The sequence below is a fragment of the Poecilia reticulata genome, chromosome 6 (assembly GCF_904066995.2).
Source record: "Poecilia reticulata chromosome 6, P_reticulata-male-v2, whole genome shotgun sequence".
NCBI lineage: Eukaryota > Metazoa > Chordata > Actinopteri > Cyprinodontiformes > Poeciliidae > Poecilia > Poecilia reticulata.
In genome coordinates, this window is record NC_088835.1 from 4,373,758 (window position 1) to 4,390,740 (window position 16,983).

The 16,983-nt window shown below is 42.8% G+C and overlaps 1 protein-coding gene across 3 annotated transcripts in view; it reads right to left on the reverse strand.

The window, feature by feature from the left end:
• Positions 1-814: 814 nt before the first annotated feature.
• The window catches only part of pot1 (protection of telomeres 1 homolog), a 55,861-nt gene continuing 39,692 nt past the window's right edge, over positions 815-16,983 (reverse strand). For 2 of the 3 annotated variants that reach the window (XM_081607694.1, XM_081607693.1), the window contains exons 11-21: positions 16,510-16,694; positions 12,545-12,642; positions 10,339-10,365; positions 9,450-9,606; positions 5,724-5,932; positions 5,440-5,575; positions 5,256-5,338; positions 4,061-4,155; positions 2,273-2,378; positions 1,481-2,106; positions 815-1,096 (exon numbers count right to left, since the gene is read on the reverse strand). In XM_081607694.1, the coding sequence (XP_081463820.1) occupies positions 1,970-2,106; positions 2,273-2,378; positions 4,061-4,155; positions 5,256-5,338; positions 5,440-5,575; positions 5,724-5,932; positions 9,450-9,606; positions 10,339-10,365; positions 12,545-12,642; positions 16,510-16,694 (1,233 nt within the window). In that variant the 3' untranslated portion in view covers positions 815-1,096; positions 1,481-1,969. Of the gene's footprint in view, positions 1,097-1,480; positions 2,183-2,272; positions 2,379-4,060; positions 4,156-5,255; positions 5,339-5,439; positions 5,576-5,723; positions 5,933-9,449; positions 9,607-10,338; positions 10,366-12,544; positions 12,643-16,509; positions 16,695-16,983 lie in introns of those variants that run through there. The other variant, XM_081607695.1, reaches the window with a different exon arrangement.

Consider the following 16,983-nt stretch of genomic DNA (forward strand, 5'->3'; position numbering starts at 1 on the left):
CAGGTAGGGGACGATCCTGCAGGAAAACGCTCCCAGCAGCCAGTTCTTGGTGAGCCGGTGGAAAACCACGAGCGGCAGGCAGAAGAAGACAACTATGAAGTCCCAGAGCGCAAGGTTTGCCAGCAGGGAGTTGGAGATGCTCCTCATGTAGTAGTTGTGACACACAATACACATGAGCGCCACGTTCCCGATGATGCCTACGCTGAAGATGACGGCGGCCACCAGCAGCACCGCCCAGGCTCCGTAGGACGCGGCAGTGAGGGGATAAAATGGGTTCTTCATCTGCTTGGGTCTGGCCCGCGGGTTCCCTGGCGAGGTGTCAGGAGTGTCCGGCAGGGAGTAATCCTCCTCCTCATAGTTGCTGCTGTTGAATATCAAGGGGAGCCGGGGGTCACGCTGCTGCGCCATAGCGACCGGTGCCTCCAACAGCGGCTCGTTTCGCTTCCTCCGGTTCTGATTGGACCTCGGATCCTTCTCATCGGTTCTGATTCCGCATTTAAGCCCATGCCCGTTTTTTTTCAGCCCTTCTTCCACAGTACACTGGGCTTTTCGCCTGCTCTCCTCTGTGCGTAAATGTCCATTTAGTGCAGAACTTTTACGCACAGAGCGCTGGCGCAGCGCTCCCTGTAGCTTGGCTGGTTTCGGCCCCAGCGGGGGAAACTCGGCTACGTGGCTGGCTATTTGGGGGGGGCACGACCTGCTCAGTGCATTCCTCTCAGGGGTGGGAGCGTCAATATGAGGACCGGGACTCCGGCGGAGCGGAGCGGCACCGATGTCGCTGCACAGCAGCAAGCAGAGGAACCGCTGAGGCAGCATCATGGTTCGGTTTAAACAGAGGCGGCCACAGAGCGCCACGATGCTCGGTCCATCTCCAGACTGTGCTGCCAGGTCAAAGATGTCTTGAGCTTCTGGGAGTATGAGCAGCGCTACCAGGGTCCACTCCCGACTCCCGGGCCGGTTAGAGTCTGTGCGGGGAGCAGATGTGCTGACACCAAGGTCACCGCTCGTATGACTGAAGAGCCACGAAGTTTGGAAAGTTTCACCTCACGAAGCTCTGAGGCGGAGAGAAAAAGGCCCGGCCAGGGAAGGAGAGGGTCTGGGTGAGGGAGGGAGGGAGGGAGGGAGGGAGGAGCAAAGATCCGTCAAACTTCCCATATTAATTCTATTTACCTTGCAGAAAACAGTGGCAGTAATAACCCCGATTACGGAAAGGACAAGAGTTGTGACAAGTTTGGCCCCCCATAGAATCAGAATCAGTTTCTGTACAATATGAATAACCATGTCAATATGTCACTTTAGAGAGAATTATACTAGATTGAAGCATATTCTTCATGTCATCCATTATTTTATACCTAACATACGAGTACTGTCCTGCAGTTTTTCAATACTTTATAACTGGTGCTATTCAGAAAGAGAAACTTCTGTAAGTTCTGTTCTTTTTGGAAATAGTTTGATCCAAAAACCTCCCATCTCATCTCACCTGTTCAATCTGCTCCAGTCTTCAACTGGTTTCCTTCCAGGATTGTTCTGGATTTAGCTCCATTCATCCTCCCATCATCCCTGACCTGCTTCCTGCTGAAGAAACGCATTCCTGCATGATGCTGCCACCACCATGTTGCACAGTGGACAGGATGTTCAGGGTGAAGAGCAATGGAGGTCAGCTCTCCTCCAACATGACCCCTGACCCTGTGATCAGTTTTAACCTATAGCCACACTGATGAGGCGTAACATTATGACCACCAATAAAATATCTGATTCAAGTTTACGGATTATGCTTTTATTTAGAAAGTCATTAAATCACTATGGTGAATGGTGGAGAAAACTTTGGGATGGAAACAAACAGAAAGCATCCCATCAGTGCAAAGAACAGATTTCCCACCAAGCAGCTCAGAAGACAGAACACTTGATGTGTTTGAATGTGAGGTGCTGTGCTTCAGGTCCGGTCCAGTCCAGACTGGTCCATTGTGCTTCATTGTGCATCGTCTGGACTGTTACAGCAGGGTTTGACCACCACAGTATTGCAGATCTGGTAGCAAGTCTGGATCTGCCTCTCCTCGCCCTCTGTCCGGTACGCCATGAGACACAGGTCGAGCCATGGCCGCTCACCTGTAATACATGTGAGGCATCATCAAGGTCACCTGGACCCTGGACTGGACAGGAAGTGATGAGGCGACTGAAGGTGCTGAGGCAGAGAGAAAGACTGTGGGATACATTCCATCCACTGATTCCTCTCAGTCCACAGCAGAGCTGGGTTGTTGGTCCTATTACATACCTATGCTGCCCTCTGCTGGACAGAGTGTATCCATGGTCTGATGAATGCTGTTTTGAGCTTCCTGATTGGCTGAGACATCTGTTGCTGCCACACTGAAAAAAAGCTCCTGAAGACAGAAGCAACACAGTTTAGTTAGTTCCTCCATCCAGTAGGAGGCCAGAAACTCTGAGCTGTCAGCTGATCAGGGAGCAGACAGGAAACTGCTGCTTTCAAAAACCACTGCTCTGGCTGAAGGGGCCGAGTTTCTACAGTTTCAAAGATCAAACAATCTTTCATCATTTTTCAGTCAATTTTTTCAGCCAGTTTTCAAATGAAAAACACTAAATAATACGAAGTAAACAGAATCAGATAAGAACTAGAATAAAGAACACTGTAAATAAGTTCCTGGTCTAATGACTGTAAAGCCACCAGCATATTGTTAGGAATAAATAATTCTGTGTTTCCCTCCATCTCTTGTATCTGCTCACATGCACACTGCTGCATGCTTACATAGCCAGAGCATACGAGGCCGGCAACAGTCACACATAACCAAAAACTGATTAAGGCGGCCGACATCCCTTAAACAGGGTAGTGATGGAGTTTTGGTCAGCTCCTGAAACTGGTAAGCGGACCTGGGTGGTGCACAAAGTGGAAAATGGGTGAACTACAAGAATATGTTCATCAAAAATATTAAAGTATAAATGAATGATATCCATCTTTGTGCCCTGCTCTCCTGAGTTGAAAAGAAGATATGTCCTTCACTGTGCTGATTCAACATCCCTACTGACTGCTTCTCTGCTGTCTGGAAACGTTAGCTCAGAATTCAAGTGTTGTGCATCATTCTTCTAGTCCTGCCATCATCAGGTTACGGAACAATGGTTCCTATGCTCTTGATTCCAAGATTGAGCTGACCGGTTTCCAGTCATTTGGTGCAAGTGTTGGACCAGGGACCAAAACTTGGTCCCTGGTCCAACACCAAAATCACCACTTGACTGATTTAGGGCTGACCCCAAATCAGTCAAGTTAACCCCTCCAGGTCGAAGGTCACCTGACCTGGAGGGGTGAAGTTGAAGACCCCTGAGCTGGAGGCTCAGGAAACCTTTGCATGTCGAGTTAATTAGCTGATTCCAACATTTCATAAAATTTGGGCTGTTTTCTGAAAGCCAAAATCATCACATTGACAAGAAATAAAGGCTTGAAATATTTCACTCTATGTCGAATTAATCTGTATTTATGACTTTCCTTTCCTGAGTCAGTCTCCTGTATTAAATGTTATTAAATGTGTACTACTATTTTGTCCTGTTCTGCAGGGGCAAGACTTTTTCTAAATGTGAAAATATAAACACACACGCACACACACACACACGCACACACACACACACACACACACACACACACACACACACACACACACACACACACACACACACACACACACACACACACACACACACACACACACACACACACACACACACACACACGCACACACACACACACCATATCCTCTTATAAACAAACACAGAACCTCATCAGGTTAGGAAATAGCCCTTAGCAACAGAGAGGCTGGATGACTAAATGAGGATCCACTCAGAAACCAGTTCATTATCGAGATGAGATGTTCTAGTTCCACTTTAGTGAAGGTGATATCATGGGATGGACCAGCGACCCGTCCAGGCTGTACTCAGCCTTGGTAAACACACAGGCTCCAACTCCTGCATGATCACAGCTGTTCTCATACTGCAGTCAGATTTTCCAGCTCAGATTTCACCCGTCTGTCTGACAAGGACATGAAAGTCAGAAACTCACAGCATGTCTCCACAAGTAGACGTCCAGAGTGTCTGTGGCATCCTGCAGCTGCAACTTCATCAGCAAGACCAGCTGCAGTGGCTGCACGCCGAGGGCTGCAGAACACAACAAACAGACAGAAGGTTTAGGGCTGACCCCAAATCAGTCACGTTAAGCAAGCAAATTTGCAAACATGCAGCCAGCCAGCCAGCCAGCCAGCCAGCCAGCCAGCCAGCCAGCCAGCCAGCCAGCCAGCCAGCCAGCCAGCCAGCCAGCCAGCCAGCCAGCCAGCCAGCCAGCCAGCCAGCCAGCCTTTCCAGGTCAGAATGGGTTTTTCCTAGACTGGCTGTTCCCTTCTTGTGCAATTCAGCTCAATTCAAATCTTGATTCACATATCAGTCTGGCCTTTCTTCCATTCACCTGGATTTCCTCAGATAGATTTTCTATCTGGCCAATGAGCAAATTGAAGAAAAAGTCTATTTGCTGTTTGGAGGATCAGCAGGGGAGGATGGTTGTTTACAGTGCAGCCCATTTCCAGTAAAATTCATTGCTGAACTGGCACATTATAGCTCACTTAGTGATTGGGTAAAATGTAAAAGCTCAACATAGTCCACACTTCTAGGAAGCAATGATTTCTTAACAGTCGAGAGCCCAGACCCTGTTGAAGCAAAGTGCTGGACATGGGGCTGGTTTTTACCAGGCTAGCTTTTTCAAAGTCTGGGGTGAAAAATGTTTCACTTTTTTGTTTTTATATTAATATAGTTGAGATTTTGTCAGACTTTTGAAAAGTCAAGGGATGAGAGTCTAATTAGGAAGTAATTGAGGTGATTGGAGACTCAGGAGGTAGGAGTTCATCAGGCTGAAGGTTTGATTCCCGCTCCTTTCAACTCCATTATGGTGTGTTGGGCAAGACACTTCACCCACCTGGTCTCACCTGCTGGTGGGGGTCAGACTGGCCCAAGGCAGCTGGAGCTACAGCCAGTAGCTCAACACCATTTGCTCTGGGACCTCAGGGTCAGATTGAGCGCTGTACCAGTTCAGACTATTTATTACCATGAGAAGTTAATGGTGAGTGACATATAACCATAACCTGGTTTTGTTTGGAGATTTTAATCCATTAAACATTCAGTTGTTTCTTCTTTAGCTTATAATGCCTGGTGATATGGTTACTGTTTTCTCTCTCATCTTCAACTACAGGAAGTGCAGCATGTCTCACTCTCTGCTATCATCTTCTCATCGACCTGCTCCACTCCTGCAGCACTCGGCTCCCTCACTGCAGCCTCAGAGCACCGCTTACACCTGCAACACACACACAGCTGTCAGAGATGCTGTCCCTGGGACTGTCTGGGTTTTGGTTCTGTTATTATGTTATGCTAGCAGAAGAGGGGCTGGGCTGTTACCCGTAGTGTCTGTCTGTTCCTCTGAACAGGAAGGGTGCGGTCAGGTCCATCAGGGCCAGCCGGCCACCAGATGGCGCCACTGGAACAACGTTGGGGTAAGCAGCTGCCAGGTGCTGCGTCTCCTCCAGAGAGCACCCTGGAGGGAGGGAGGGATTAAAATGAAAACATCATTTCCTTTGTTGCAGATCTGATGAGAAGAAAAGCCACAAAGTTTAATAGATTTCATCTTAAAAACAGAAAGACGCTGAAGGAAGTTGCAGACATTTCCTGGTCCTGACTGTTACCCATGAGGAAGATGAGTTGCTCAGTTTTGCCCTCTGTCATGAGTTTGGTGGACAGGTGGACACTGGGAGAGTGTTGTTGGGATGCTGAGGCGTCTCCTGGTAGATCCACATGTCCAGACAGCGCCCATGGAGGAGGAGCACAGGCCGTAGGGCACCGGGTCGCCTCAGAGAAGATCCCGGCTAGCAGCTCTTCATCTGGGACGTCCTGACTGGGAACACAGTGGAGCTTTAATTCTCCATGGACTCACATAGGACAGCTCACTTTATCTCTATAGTGCCAATTCACAACACGTCGTCTCAAGGCACTTGGCAGAAGAAAAAAGAATCATTTCGGTTCAATCACAAATACATCACCATTGAGGACAGATCAAACAGTAAAGTTTTCTCAATTAATTATTTAGCATAGTAACACACAGGTGTTGTTCAGCTGTAGTTGAACAACACCTGTTCTGCTTGCAAATTCATTTCCTTTGAATTTACAAGGACATTTAGGCTGATGTTTTAGGCAGCTCTCTGTCAATAGTAGGAAGGAGAGTGAAAAGCTCTGCTTCTGTTTGCTCAAAGGACAAGTAAGGAAGAAAGGAACATATTCATGAATACGGGAAGGAATATTTAAGCAGATCCTCTTCATTACACATCTGACCTCAGGGGGGCGCTACAGGCTCCCAGTGGCGGCCTAATGATGGGCGATTTGTACCAGCTGACAGAATTATGCTTCTAGGCATCAAATCCTTTATGATACGTTTAGCTCATTGTCTAAATCAGTGTTTCTCAACCTTTTTTGGCCCAGCGCCCCCCCAGCCTTCATCCAGGTCCCTCCTCCCCCCCAACAAAGAATTTGCAGGCTACTTTGCACTTACTATTATTTTATTAATATTACTATCACTATTGTAGATGTTTTGATTTTTATGCTTGTTTCTGTATTTATCATCAAAAATAATTTCCCAGAGAACAAAAAAGTCATGGGAATAGAAATTATTTTCACAGGCGTCTACGAAAAATGCAATGAACATTCAAGTTAAATTGGTAGGTCTAACAGCAGCCAAAGTGGAAAAAATATTATTTTGTGCCATTTTCTAGTTGTTAAATATTCCACAAAATGACCAGATAAAAGATGTTCAACATGCCAGTTTAAACTTTGAACTATTTTCAAAACGACTGAGCTCTGCAACATTAAAACATGGATAGAACTGTAACTACATTAATCATAACTCTTCTTCTCTTCAGTGTTTGTCAGTTTCTGGTGGTGCAGCTCTGTGCTGCCTTCAGGAGAATGGGACATCAGAGTATCATCCATAAAACTTCACCCACATGGCATTTATTGTGCAAACCAGAGCTTTCAGTGGAAAAACTAAAGTTCCAGGTCCTTTTAATGCCATACAAATATGAGACAGAAACATGGATTATATCTTTATATAGACCTGTCTATTGATTATAGATTAATAGTTTTACTGGACAGAAATTACAAAGAACAAATCTGGTTCTTAATCAAATCCTAATGAGTCAAAGTGTCATGGAGTCATCAGCCTCATGACATTAACACTGACATGAAAAATAATATTGAAGAAATAAATATATCAAATCTAATTAAAAACATAAATAAGTGATCAGTTCTTTACTGTTATGGTCTGTAAGATATATTTATTCTCAGTACTAGATGTGGTCTCAACAAACCCATGACACTTCAACAATATTATTTTACCTTTTATCTAGAAATAGTGTCTGTTTATTCTTGCCATACAGTCTCTGTATTAATTATTGCTCTAAAGGTCTTGCCATACCAGTTTATTCCTCTGTATTTACTTTAGTTTCTTAGTTTATTCTTGCATTTTGTTCTTCATTCATTTCCATTTAGTTTCATTTGATTAGTATTATCCTCTCTTGGTTTATTGCTATGTTCACTTTAGCTTCTGTCCTGTTGCTACATTTATTTTATCATTTATTGACCATCAGTAATCTTCACTCATCACCTGCTGCGCCGCCTAATCGTCATGTGTTGATTTTTCACTGTTCAGCGTCGGATTCTCTGTTTTTATGCCATATTTCACATCTAGTTCGTCGCTCCGTTTTATGTCCCGCTTCTCCTGTTTCAGAATTTTGCGCAATGTGCACATCTTTCTTTTTTTAAACCCCTCAGGTGCAGGGCGGTCGGGAAGCGTATCGATGGGGAAAAGGTAGACTGACATAAACCTTTTAAAACAATTTCTGCATTCTGATTATTGAAATTTAAAAGTGCTGTGTTGTTCTATCACCCGTTTCATACCGGACCACTTACAGCACCGTGTTAACTCTATAAAATGAACGCTCTCTATCGTGGTATCACCCATGGAGGGATTTCTTTATTTAAATGGGTTCATTTTTCAGAGGGATACAAAGTGAGGGCATCGTGATTTTAGCTACCAGTAGCAGGAGAACGGAGCTGCGCCAAGAAGCTAACAGAAGCTAACAAACACTGAATAGAAGAGCTGCCATCGATACAGTTGCAGCCAAGCATGATTTAATGTTACACAATACAGTTTTACCAAATTGCTCAAAGTCTAAACTGGTATTGTTGTGCATTTAAAGTGTAAAGTTTACCTTCGACTAAACGTCCCCCAAAGGCATCCCAGCGCCCCCCTTTTGTAAAAATGTCCGCCAGCGCCCCCTGCCGTCCTCTGAACGCCCCCTGGGGGGCGGTACCGCCCATGTTGAGAACCGCTAGTCTAAAAGTTTCTTTAAAATCCTAAATATGAAATGACTACATTTTCTCTAAACTTTTTGTGACCAAGCGCACAAGTGAGACAAGACTCTGTCCTGTCTCACTGTCCCAGATTGTCCTAACAAAGCACTTTGATCTAAGATGCTTTGTCCACATGTTCACCTCTACATAATTACTCCTGTCTACCTGTCCTGATGTTTATATGTCCACCTCATGGGTGGAAATCCCTGGAGGGTTCGGAGGGGTCCAGAACCCCCAGTCAAGGACTGAACTGCTTCCTTCACTACAGGAAAACGGCAGGCAGACTACAATTCTGAAACAATGCAGACGTCAACGTCATTGTCCACAACTTCTTCTGTTCGCTGATTGGTCTGGTAGAAAATCTACCAAAGGGAACCCACTTCAGAGGGAGAAAGGCCAGACTGAACTGTGAAGTGAAGTGAGATTTGAACTGAGCAGAATAGTGCAGGAAGGCAACAACCAGGTTAGGATTACAAAGACACAGACTTAGTTAAATAACATATTATAGTACTCAGCAGCATTGTGATCTGAATTTGGACAGAACTATGGTTAAACTATGTGTCCTGCTAAGTTCAAGCTAAGAACCTGTCAGCTCTGCTCACACCAGTGTGTTTAGATGAGTGAAGTGGTTCAATCAGCTGTTTGGTGGGTTCAAATCTTCCATTATTTCCTGTTTTCTGTCTTGTATGACATTTGTTAAAACACAGCTGGGTTCCTACAGACTGGACCAAACATGACTTTCTACCTGTTGACAGATGACTTTAAATATGGAATGTTTTCAGCAGCCTGACCTCTGTGGAGGATGGGTTATTCATATTTATTCTGTCCATCTACATAATTACCCATATAGTTAACAAATGTAGCTCATATGCTGGCAGAATGAAAGATCAGCTGAGGTGATGATTTGTGGAGCTGCTTCTGGTGCTGATCGGAGGACCTGGGAAGTGAGCTGTGATTGGAACGTTTAGCAGGAAATGGGTCAGGACCTGGCGACTGTGTGGACCTACATTGCTGAACAGCTGCAGCAGAAGAGTTTGAGGGCGCGGTGCAGCCGGCGGGGCTCATAAGAGCCTATCTGGGCTCGAACATGGTGAGTCTGGCCACCAGCACTCTGCTTCACCTGGGACAGAGTCACCAGCTGCAGCTGGTGGTCACAGCATCGCTCTGCAAAACAGGAAAATAAACTCCATAAAGGCTTTCATCATGAATCCCCCAAAGTGAAAAACCTGGAGCCAAGTTGAGGGCATCAATCCTTCTTCAGTTAAATGTTTTTACTCCTGGCAGATTTCTGCTGTTTGTTTCTGTGTGTCAAGCAGGGGTCACGTTAATATTTTCCATATTTGATCAGTATGTTTATATAACAGACAGAAAAATCTGAAGTCTGTCAGTCATTTTGACAAATTACAATTCACACCCCCATTTAGTGCAGACATGTGGGTCACTTTCAACTTTTAGTATGGAGTTAATTCCAAAGGTTAAATCAATAAAAAAAACATCCTTTCTGAATATAATCTCTGACACAGACACTGAATTTGATGCATCTGACTGGTAGCTTACAGCGCACTGAAGTGTTATGGGCTGGAAGCTTTGGAGCAAGTCTGGTTAAAAAGTGCAGGTGAACTACTGCTGGGAGCTCATAATTCGACTGATTTCATTGTTCTGTCAGTAGTTTTTTATCACTGCAACAGTATGTGCGAAGGTGTGGCAGTCCCACACCATCACACTGCCACCACCTTGACTGACTAGTTTCTGAAATGCTGTGGTAATAACATGACACACACTTCAACAGAGTTTCTTCTTTTGTCATACTACTTCACTCTCTGGTTTGTCTAAAAATTATTCTACAGTAGTCCAGAACCAAATTAAGTTTACTGCTGTAATATTTCATCTTCATACCAGTTCTACAGTCCACCACATCGCCATCTGAAACGGAAACAGAGACGGAAATTATTGAGTGTGACAGAGTGAGAACAAAGTCAAACTGTGGAGACGGCCATCATTAAAGAAAACAAAGACTAATTCTGTTTTAAATATTGAATCCATTAAAATCACAAACAGAAGCTCTATTACTAGGTCATAATTCTAAGGACAGTTCAAACAAAACTAACCCTAACAAAACCTTCTGCTGATAGGCCAGTGGTTCTTAACCTTTTTTGAGGTACCAAACCCACCAGTTTCATATGTGCATTCACTGAACCATTCTGTAGTGATAAATAAAATATGATTTTTTATTTATTTAGTTGGGTCACCCTAAGATCACCAAGTCTTCTTAAAAGGTAGAGTCTCTGAGGACAGTTCCTCCAAATATAGTCAGTGTTTTCAGCAAAGTTGAGCTGACTGTCCAGGAACGACCCAAGGTATTTAAAATGTGCCACAGTTTCAACAGGTTGACCAGAGAGAGAAACTGGAACCACTTTAAGGTCTTGTTTAGATCATTTAATTAGCTCTACATTCTTAAGAGAATGAAAAATTAATAATAAATAATAGACTGCGGTATTCTGATTTAGTAATGTAATTATATTAGTTGTGTTACCACCCCACGCCACTAGAGGCAGTAGCAACCCCGAAAAAATGCGACTAAGGAGCAGATTTAGAAGAACACCGAAAGCTACAGTATTTGGTAAAAACTGTGAGCTTTGCTGAAGTAAATAAAGACACAAGTTCAAATCCATGCTGAGAGTGGAGCTGCTTCAATCAGGGCTCCTCCGCAGCTGTGATTGGCCAAGCGATGTAACGTGATCCTCTGCAGCAAGTGATGGCAAAGCGGGGCGTCATCACGACTTTACACAAGTGTGTCTGCACCATAGACATAATATAAGGATAGACGCCTCATGGCCGCTCTCGCCTATTGTCGCTGACGAGATTTAGGGCGGCCATCTTGGAGCGGTCCACCACTCCACTCAGCATTGTGTTTAGCAGCAAAATGACGTATCAGCGCATTTAATCAATCATAACACGCTTTTTTGTTACTGGAAACCATATTCAATCATCTATCAAAGCTACATTTATAAACAATTGTATTTTTTAAGTATGTTTTTAATACATAGTTCAGCATATTTAAATATGCTTAGTGGCTATAACAATAGAATAGGAATGGAATATTCTGATATTGATGAATGATGAGCATATTACAAAGCACACAGCCATTCATAATTTATTAAATTATTTAGTAATATCAATACATATTTATATAAATATACAAACAAAAACACAAAAAATATATAGTGGATACATGTATATGTTTTTCAGCCGATGAGTTCTAGCTTCAGAGATTCAGCAGCTGAGATTGAGTCCAAAATCTGATGTGAGATTCATCCGTGCTGCAGTGAATCCGTCTCTCTTTATAGATTCTCCCTCTTCTTCCTCACATCGTGTCTTTAGGAAACCTTCAAAACAAAAACGGAAGATTTAGGATGTATCTTACTAGTGAAAGAATTACATATAAATAATAGTCTTTACCACCTGTGTAAACTTTGCTGGTGAATGTTATAACACATAATATAAGTTTTGTAATATGTGTTATATTGTTTCATTTCTAATATAGGCTCTTGTGTCAGATAATCTAAGTCAATGTTAGATAATAATTCATTTTTTTAGATTTACAGAATCTCAGTTAGCCTTCATAGCGGCTGAACCCCATTTTACACCAAGCACTGTGACTAATATTAGCTGGTATCTCGCTGGTGGACATAAATACAGTAAAGTAACATTATAATGACAATATATACACAATAAAATGTCCATCTTACTTGTTAAACGTTGTCTTTGGAGCCCTCACATCAATAGTCCATCGATCCGAACAACAATATCCCTCAGTGCTGAGGCATCTTCTGCTGTTTAGATTGAGCAAAGTAGGAGGGACAACCGCTCCAAGATGGCCGCCGTATTTCCTGCGTTGGAGCAGCCAATGCGGGGTCTACTCTTATATTATGTCTATGGTCTTTACCTCCAGAGCCTCTGCAGCGGAGAGGAGGATCTGAGATCGACTCATCGAACCCAGGTTAAGAACCACTACCCTATGACCTTCAGAGATGTGACTTTTTGGGGTCTGACCTTCAGAGGTTTGATCTTCAGGGGTCTGACTTCTAGGCGTCTCCCATACCTATAAACTCTGGTGGAGTGCTCCAGACTTCCAGCAGCTCAGAGTCGTTCAGCTCAGAAACTTCTTCGTCTTGGTGGTCTAAAAACGCCTCCATGGCTCTAACAGCATCCAAACAAGATCAAAACAAAGGATTGGATTGATTTCTATAGATCCATTCTTTGACAACACAATCAGAAGAGAATGAAACTTACAAAAAATACTAAAAAAATTTGCAGAGTGCACAAGAGGACATGGAGGAATAAAAAGCAATCCTGGTTTACTTTCTCTATATTCTGTGAAAGTTTTGCAAGATACAAAGGGTTAATTTTGAGACATAATGACATAATCAAAGCAAATGTGCATCCATGGAGGAAATGTATTGTTTCTTTGTCCAACCAAATAATACATTTTCCCCATGGTGCCTCTCTCCAGCAGTCAATGGGCTAGAGATCAGGTCACCTTGGATAGATCACCAGTTTGGCACAGTTATTTATTAAATCATTATGTATTATTTTAGTCCAGCGAGAAGAAGAGGCACAGATACATCCAAGAGTAAGCTTCTTTAACCCTAACCCTTCTATTTTACCATAATTACATCATTTTCTGTGACCCATCATAATCTGTGACAGCAGGGCCAGATAGCATGTATTTCTCTGCATTGTTTGCTTTGAACTCTGTCATTATTATTGTGTGTTCACACTGCAGCCTGAAGTGACTCAATAACGATTTTTTGTCAAATCAGATTTTTTTTGCCGGGCTGTTCACACTGGCACACACATGCGACCTGTATGAACGGGCAAACGACCTGAAAGTGTCCTGCATGCGCAGTAGAGGGCAGAATAGCGTCAGCGTTCTCAGTGTTCTGCCATCAAAGGAAGAAGTAGAGCTCAGTGTTTGCGGAAGTAAACATGGAGGCTAACAGTGGAGCATTACATATTTGAAGTTGTTGTCCAACCGGAGCAGCATATTAACAACTTAATCCTCATTATATTCCGTCATGGTTGTTTTTCTTCCCGCTTGTGCGTATCAGGACGGAGAATAGTGAGATTTGTTCAGGGGTGAAAGTAATTTTTAATTCTCGGGGGTACTATGACAAAAAAAAAAAGAAAATCTCATCAACATCAATATTAGTTTGATAGAGGAAAAGCCTCTCAGACTGAGCCCAACAGCACCAAATGATTTTTTTTATATTAGACATTTAATTTCACATAATTATCGCGGTAGAAGCCATTTGTTTGTTAAATACTTAATGAAACATATGTTTGATGTTTGTTGTAAATGACGTATACTCACAAAGGACGAGGTAATTAGTTCAAATTTGTCGTTTATTGAACGTTCAGAAACTACAGCGGCTGTGATGAGCCACAGCAAAGGTAAGCAAAGGTAAAACAACCTGAACAGGTGATCAACTCTAAACCAGTCGCAGTTTTATTCGCTCTGTCATGCACACCTGTTGCCATGACAACCTCCTGCGCTCCACAAGCCGACCAGGGATTACGTAACATTTATAACAAACATAACATTCAGTCCGTTACAATATTAGGTTTTCAGGCTTGATATTTATTTTGCGATCATTAATAAGCCTCCCTGAACACAGTGGTGGTTGATTAGTTCATTTTAAACTCCTGCTCTGTTATTTTGGTAATGGAACCGAAACGCACAGAATTGCGCAACACCTTGTTGAAACAATAATTACTGAGTTTATTATTGTTGTTGGGTCATTAATTTTAGCACGTTTTGTTGATGTTTTTGTTGTTCTTTAATAAAGTTACGAACGTTTTGATAAGGAGTCAGAGGACGTGCTGGTCTCAGTGAACTGGCGGCGTTCAGTTTGTCACCTAATGCTGAGATCGACTCAAAACCTTCCGCGATCGACATATTGCACCGCTGCTCTAGCAAAGCACGAACAGTTCAGAAACAATATGAAATGAGAAAAAAGTTATTTATTAACCGATTAGTCGTGTTTTAGATTGTCCCTGTCCAGCAAAGCACTTGGAATCATATTAATGGTTTACCGTTTTATTAAATGGCTACAGTGGGTTGACATATTTGAAGGACAGTACAGACAGTAAAAGCCTTGGTCCATCAAACAGTGTTCGGCATTAAATACAAAAAAAAAAATTTATCACATTTTTCCCCCCAACATGATGCTAATAAAGAAGCCACGAAGCTTAAAATTTCTGATGTTGAAGACTGTTTCCCTAGTTTATGTAGACCAGGGGTCCCCAAACTACGGCCCGCGGGCCGGATCCGGCCCGCCTCCACATTTGGTCCGGCCCCCTGAACAATACCAGAGAGCATTAAGATTTTTTTTTTCATATATTGTATTTTCCGGTTTATATGTGGATTTTTCTTCAACCACCAGGGGGCTCTTTAGCAGGAAGTGTGTCCTGTAAACTGTGGGTGTTTTGATTTTCCATGGTGCATTGCTGCCATCTGCTTGACTTTTATGTTATTTAATCAGTGCAGTTGTTTGCTAGCGGTAGAGCAGATGAACACACATGTCTATTATGAACGCTGCATTCCAGGTCGAGTTCTTCCTGTAAGTAGCAGCTTATACTTCAAAATGAGCCTTTATGTTAACATATTATAAAATAAGTAACTTGTTTATTGAATTAGTTTTGGAAATACCTGCGAGCGATTTGATTATGTGCTACGTCATTGCTAACTAGCAGGCTGCTAAGATTTCTCAGGTCGTTACATAGCATTGCCGCTCATAGCATTCAGAGGTAGCTGTTGTAGCTGTTGTACTTCTAATGTATGTAACTGAATGTAAAACACTTCTGTAAGCTGCTCTGAGCTCATCCTGAGTTGTTTGTGTTTTGACAGTTTCACTCCATTCTACATGGAAATAAAGGAAGAACTAATTAATCCTGACTCGTGTGAAAGGAGTTTGGCTGATGGTTAGTTTTGGTACAAGACACCATAGTGAGACCATTACAAAGTGAATCATTGAAAGTCAAAATTGGAAATAAAAGAAGAATGCACCCATTAAAACGGAATTAGGTTTTAATAGGGAATTGAAATTTGAGAATGTTGTTGATCAGTTAAATAGCATTGAAGGGAAATGCCATCTAACAGTTTTTTAAATAATACTGGGATCATTATGAGAATTTGAGGTATAGATATTAGGATCCAGTAGATGGCAGTAGTGCAACAATAATGGATGCAAGCTGCTGTTGAGATCTAAAGAAGAAGAAGGCGCCCATTTTCATTTAGCATCTGCTAGTAGCAACACGAAGGATCAGCACTTTTACTGCAACAGTTACGGTTCGGAAACTACCGTAATCAGTTCAGTTAAATCTAAACTTGGAAACTTTTTCTTTTTCAACGTAATAAATGTGATATTCAATTGACCTGTTATGACTCAAATTTTGGGTGTCCGCCCCCCTCTGCTGCTGCATCGCTGTGGAAAACCTGGAGCGGTAGAGATCTCTGCGGCTTATATGTGTATGTTTACTGGTTTAAAAAAAACTTTGGGGTTGTGGCTTATAGTCCGGTTCGGCTCATAGTTAGGAAAATACGGATTATAATCCTTCCTGGATTTTTTTCTGTGAAGAATCCAGAGAGGGTTATTTGATTGTGCTTTCTGGAAAACAATATACATTTGTACATTTAGGCACTCCTGCAATCGTCACACTTTTTCTGTTACAAACTGACTCCGGCCCCCACCAGAGAAGGGAAAAGTTATGTGGCCCTCACAGGAAAAAGTTTGGGGACCCCTGATGTAGACTGTAGACAGGAAGAATCTAATCTAGTCATTAGACTCTTGTAGCCTAATCAAAATAAATTATTATACCAGTTTTTTCTAGTTGATCCATTAATGATAATAAATAAATAAATCTCTTCCATGGGTGTATTAGAGACATTATTTCATTATGTCTCTGTATAGAATTGACCCTTTGGATTTCAAAAAACCTTCACAGGATTTAAAGGAACCTGTTTGTGACAGGTTCTGTCCTGTCAGACAAGCGGCTCAAACAAACCTTCTGAGCTCCTGCACATCTGGGCTGTTTTCTGGCAGAAGCCGGATGCCTCTCCCGTATGATGTTCCTCCATGGAGGTGGAAGGCCAGATGATCCGGCTCCACAGGCTGGCTGCTGGTGAGGCCCGGCACTCTACTGGATCCTGGGATTGCTCGGAGGTTATAGATTCTCAAAAAGGCACCAGGCTGACGGGAGAGAGGGGTCAGTTCAACACAGAGAAGGGTATGTCCAGAAGAATGCTCTCTTTGTTAGGGATAGAAGCAAAAACCTGAGTTACCAGCTGGAACCGTAGCAAGGCTATCTATTGGCCCAGGACTTGCAGCGAAGTAGTCAAATTTGAGTGGTTCTTCTCACACTTTATGCTCAAAGGTCCCAATGTGATTTCACATCTGACATAACATGTGACTCAGATTACAGGAGGAACAATCGGTCCAGTAGACCAGGAACTAGTTTGATGACGTTTGCCTTGAAAAG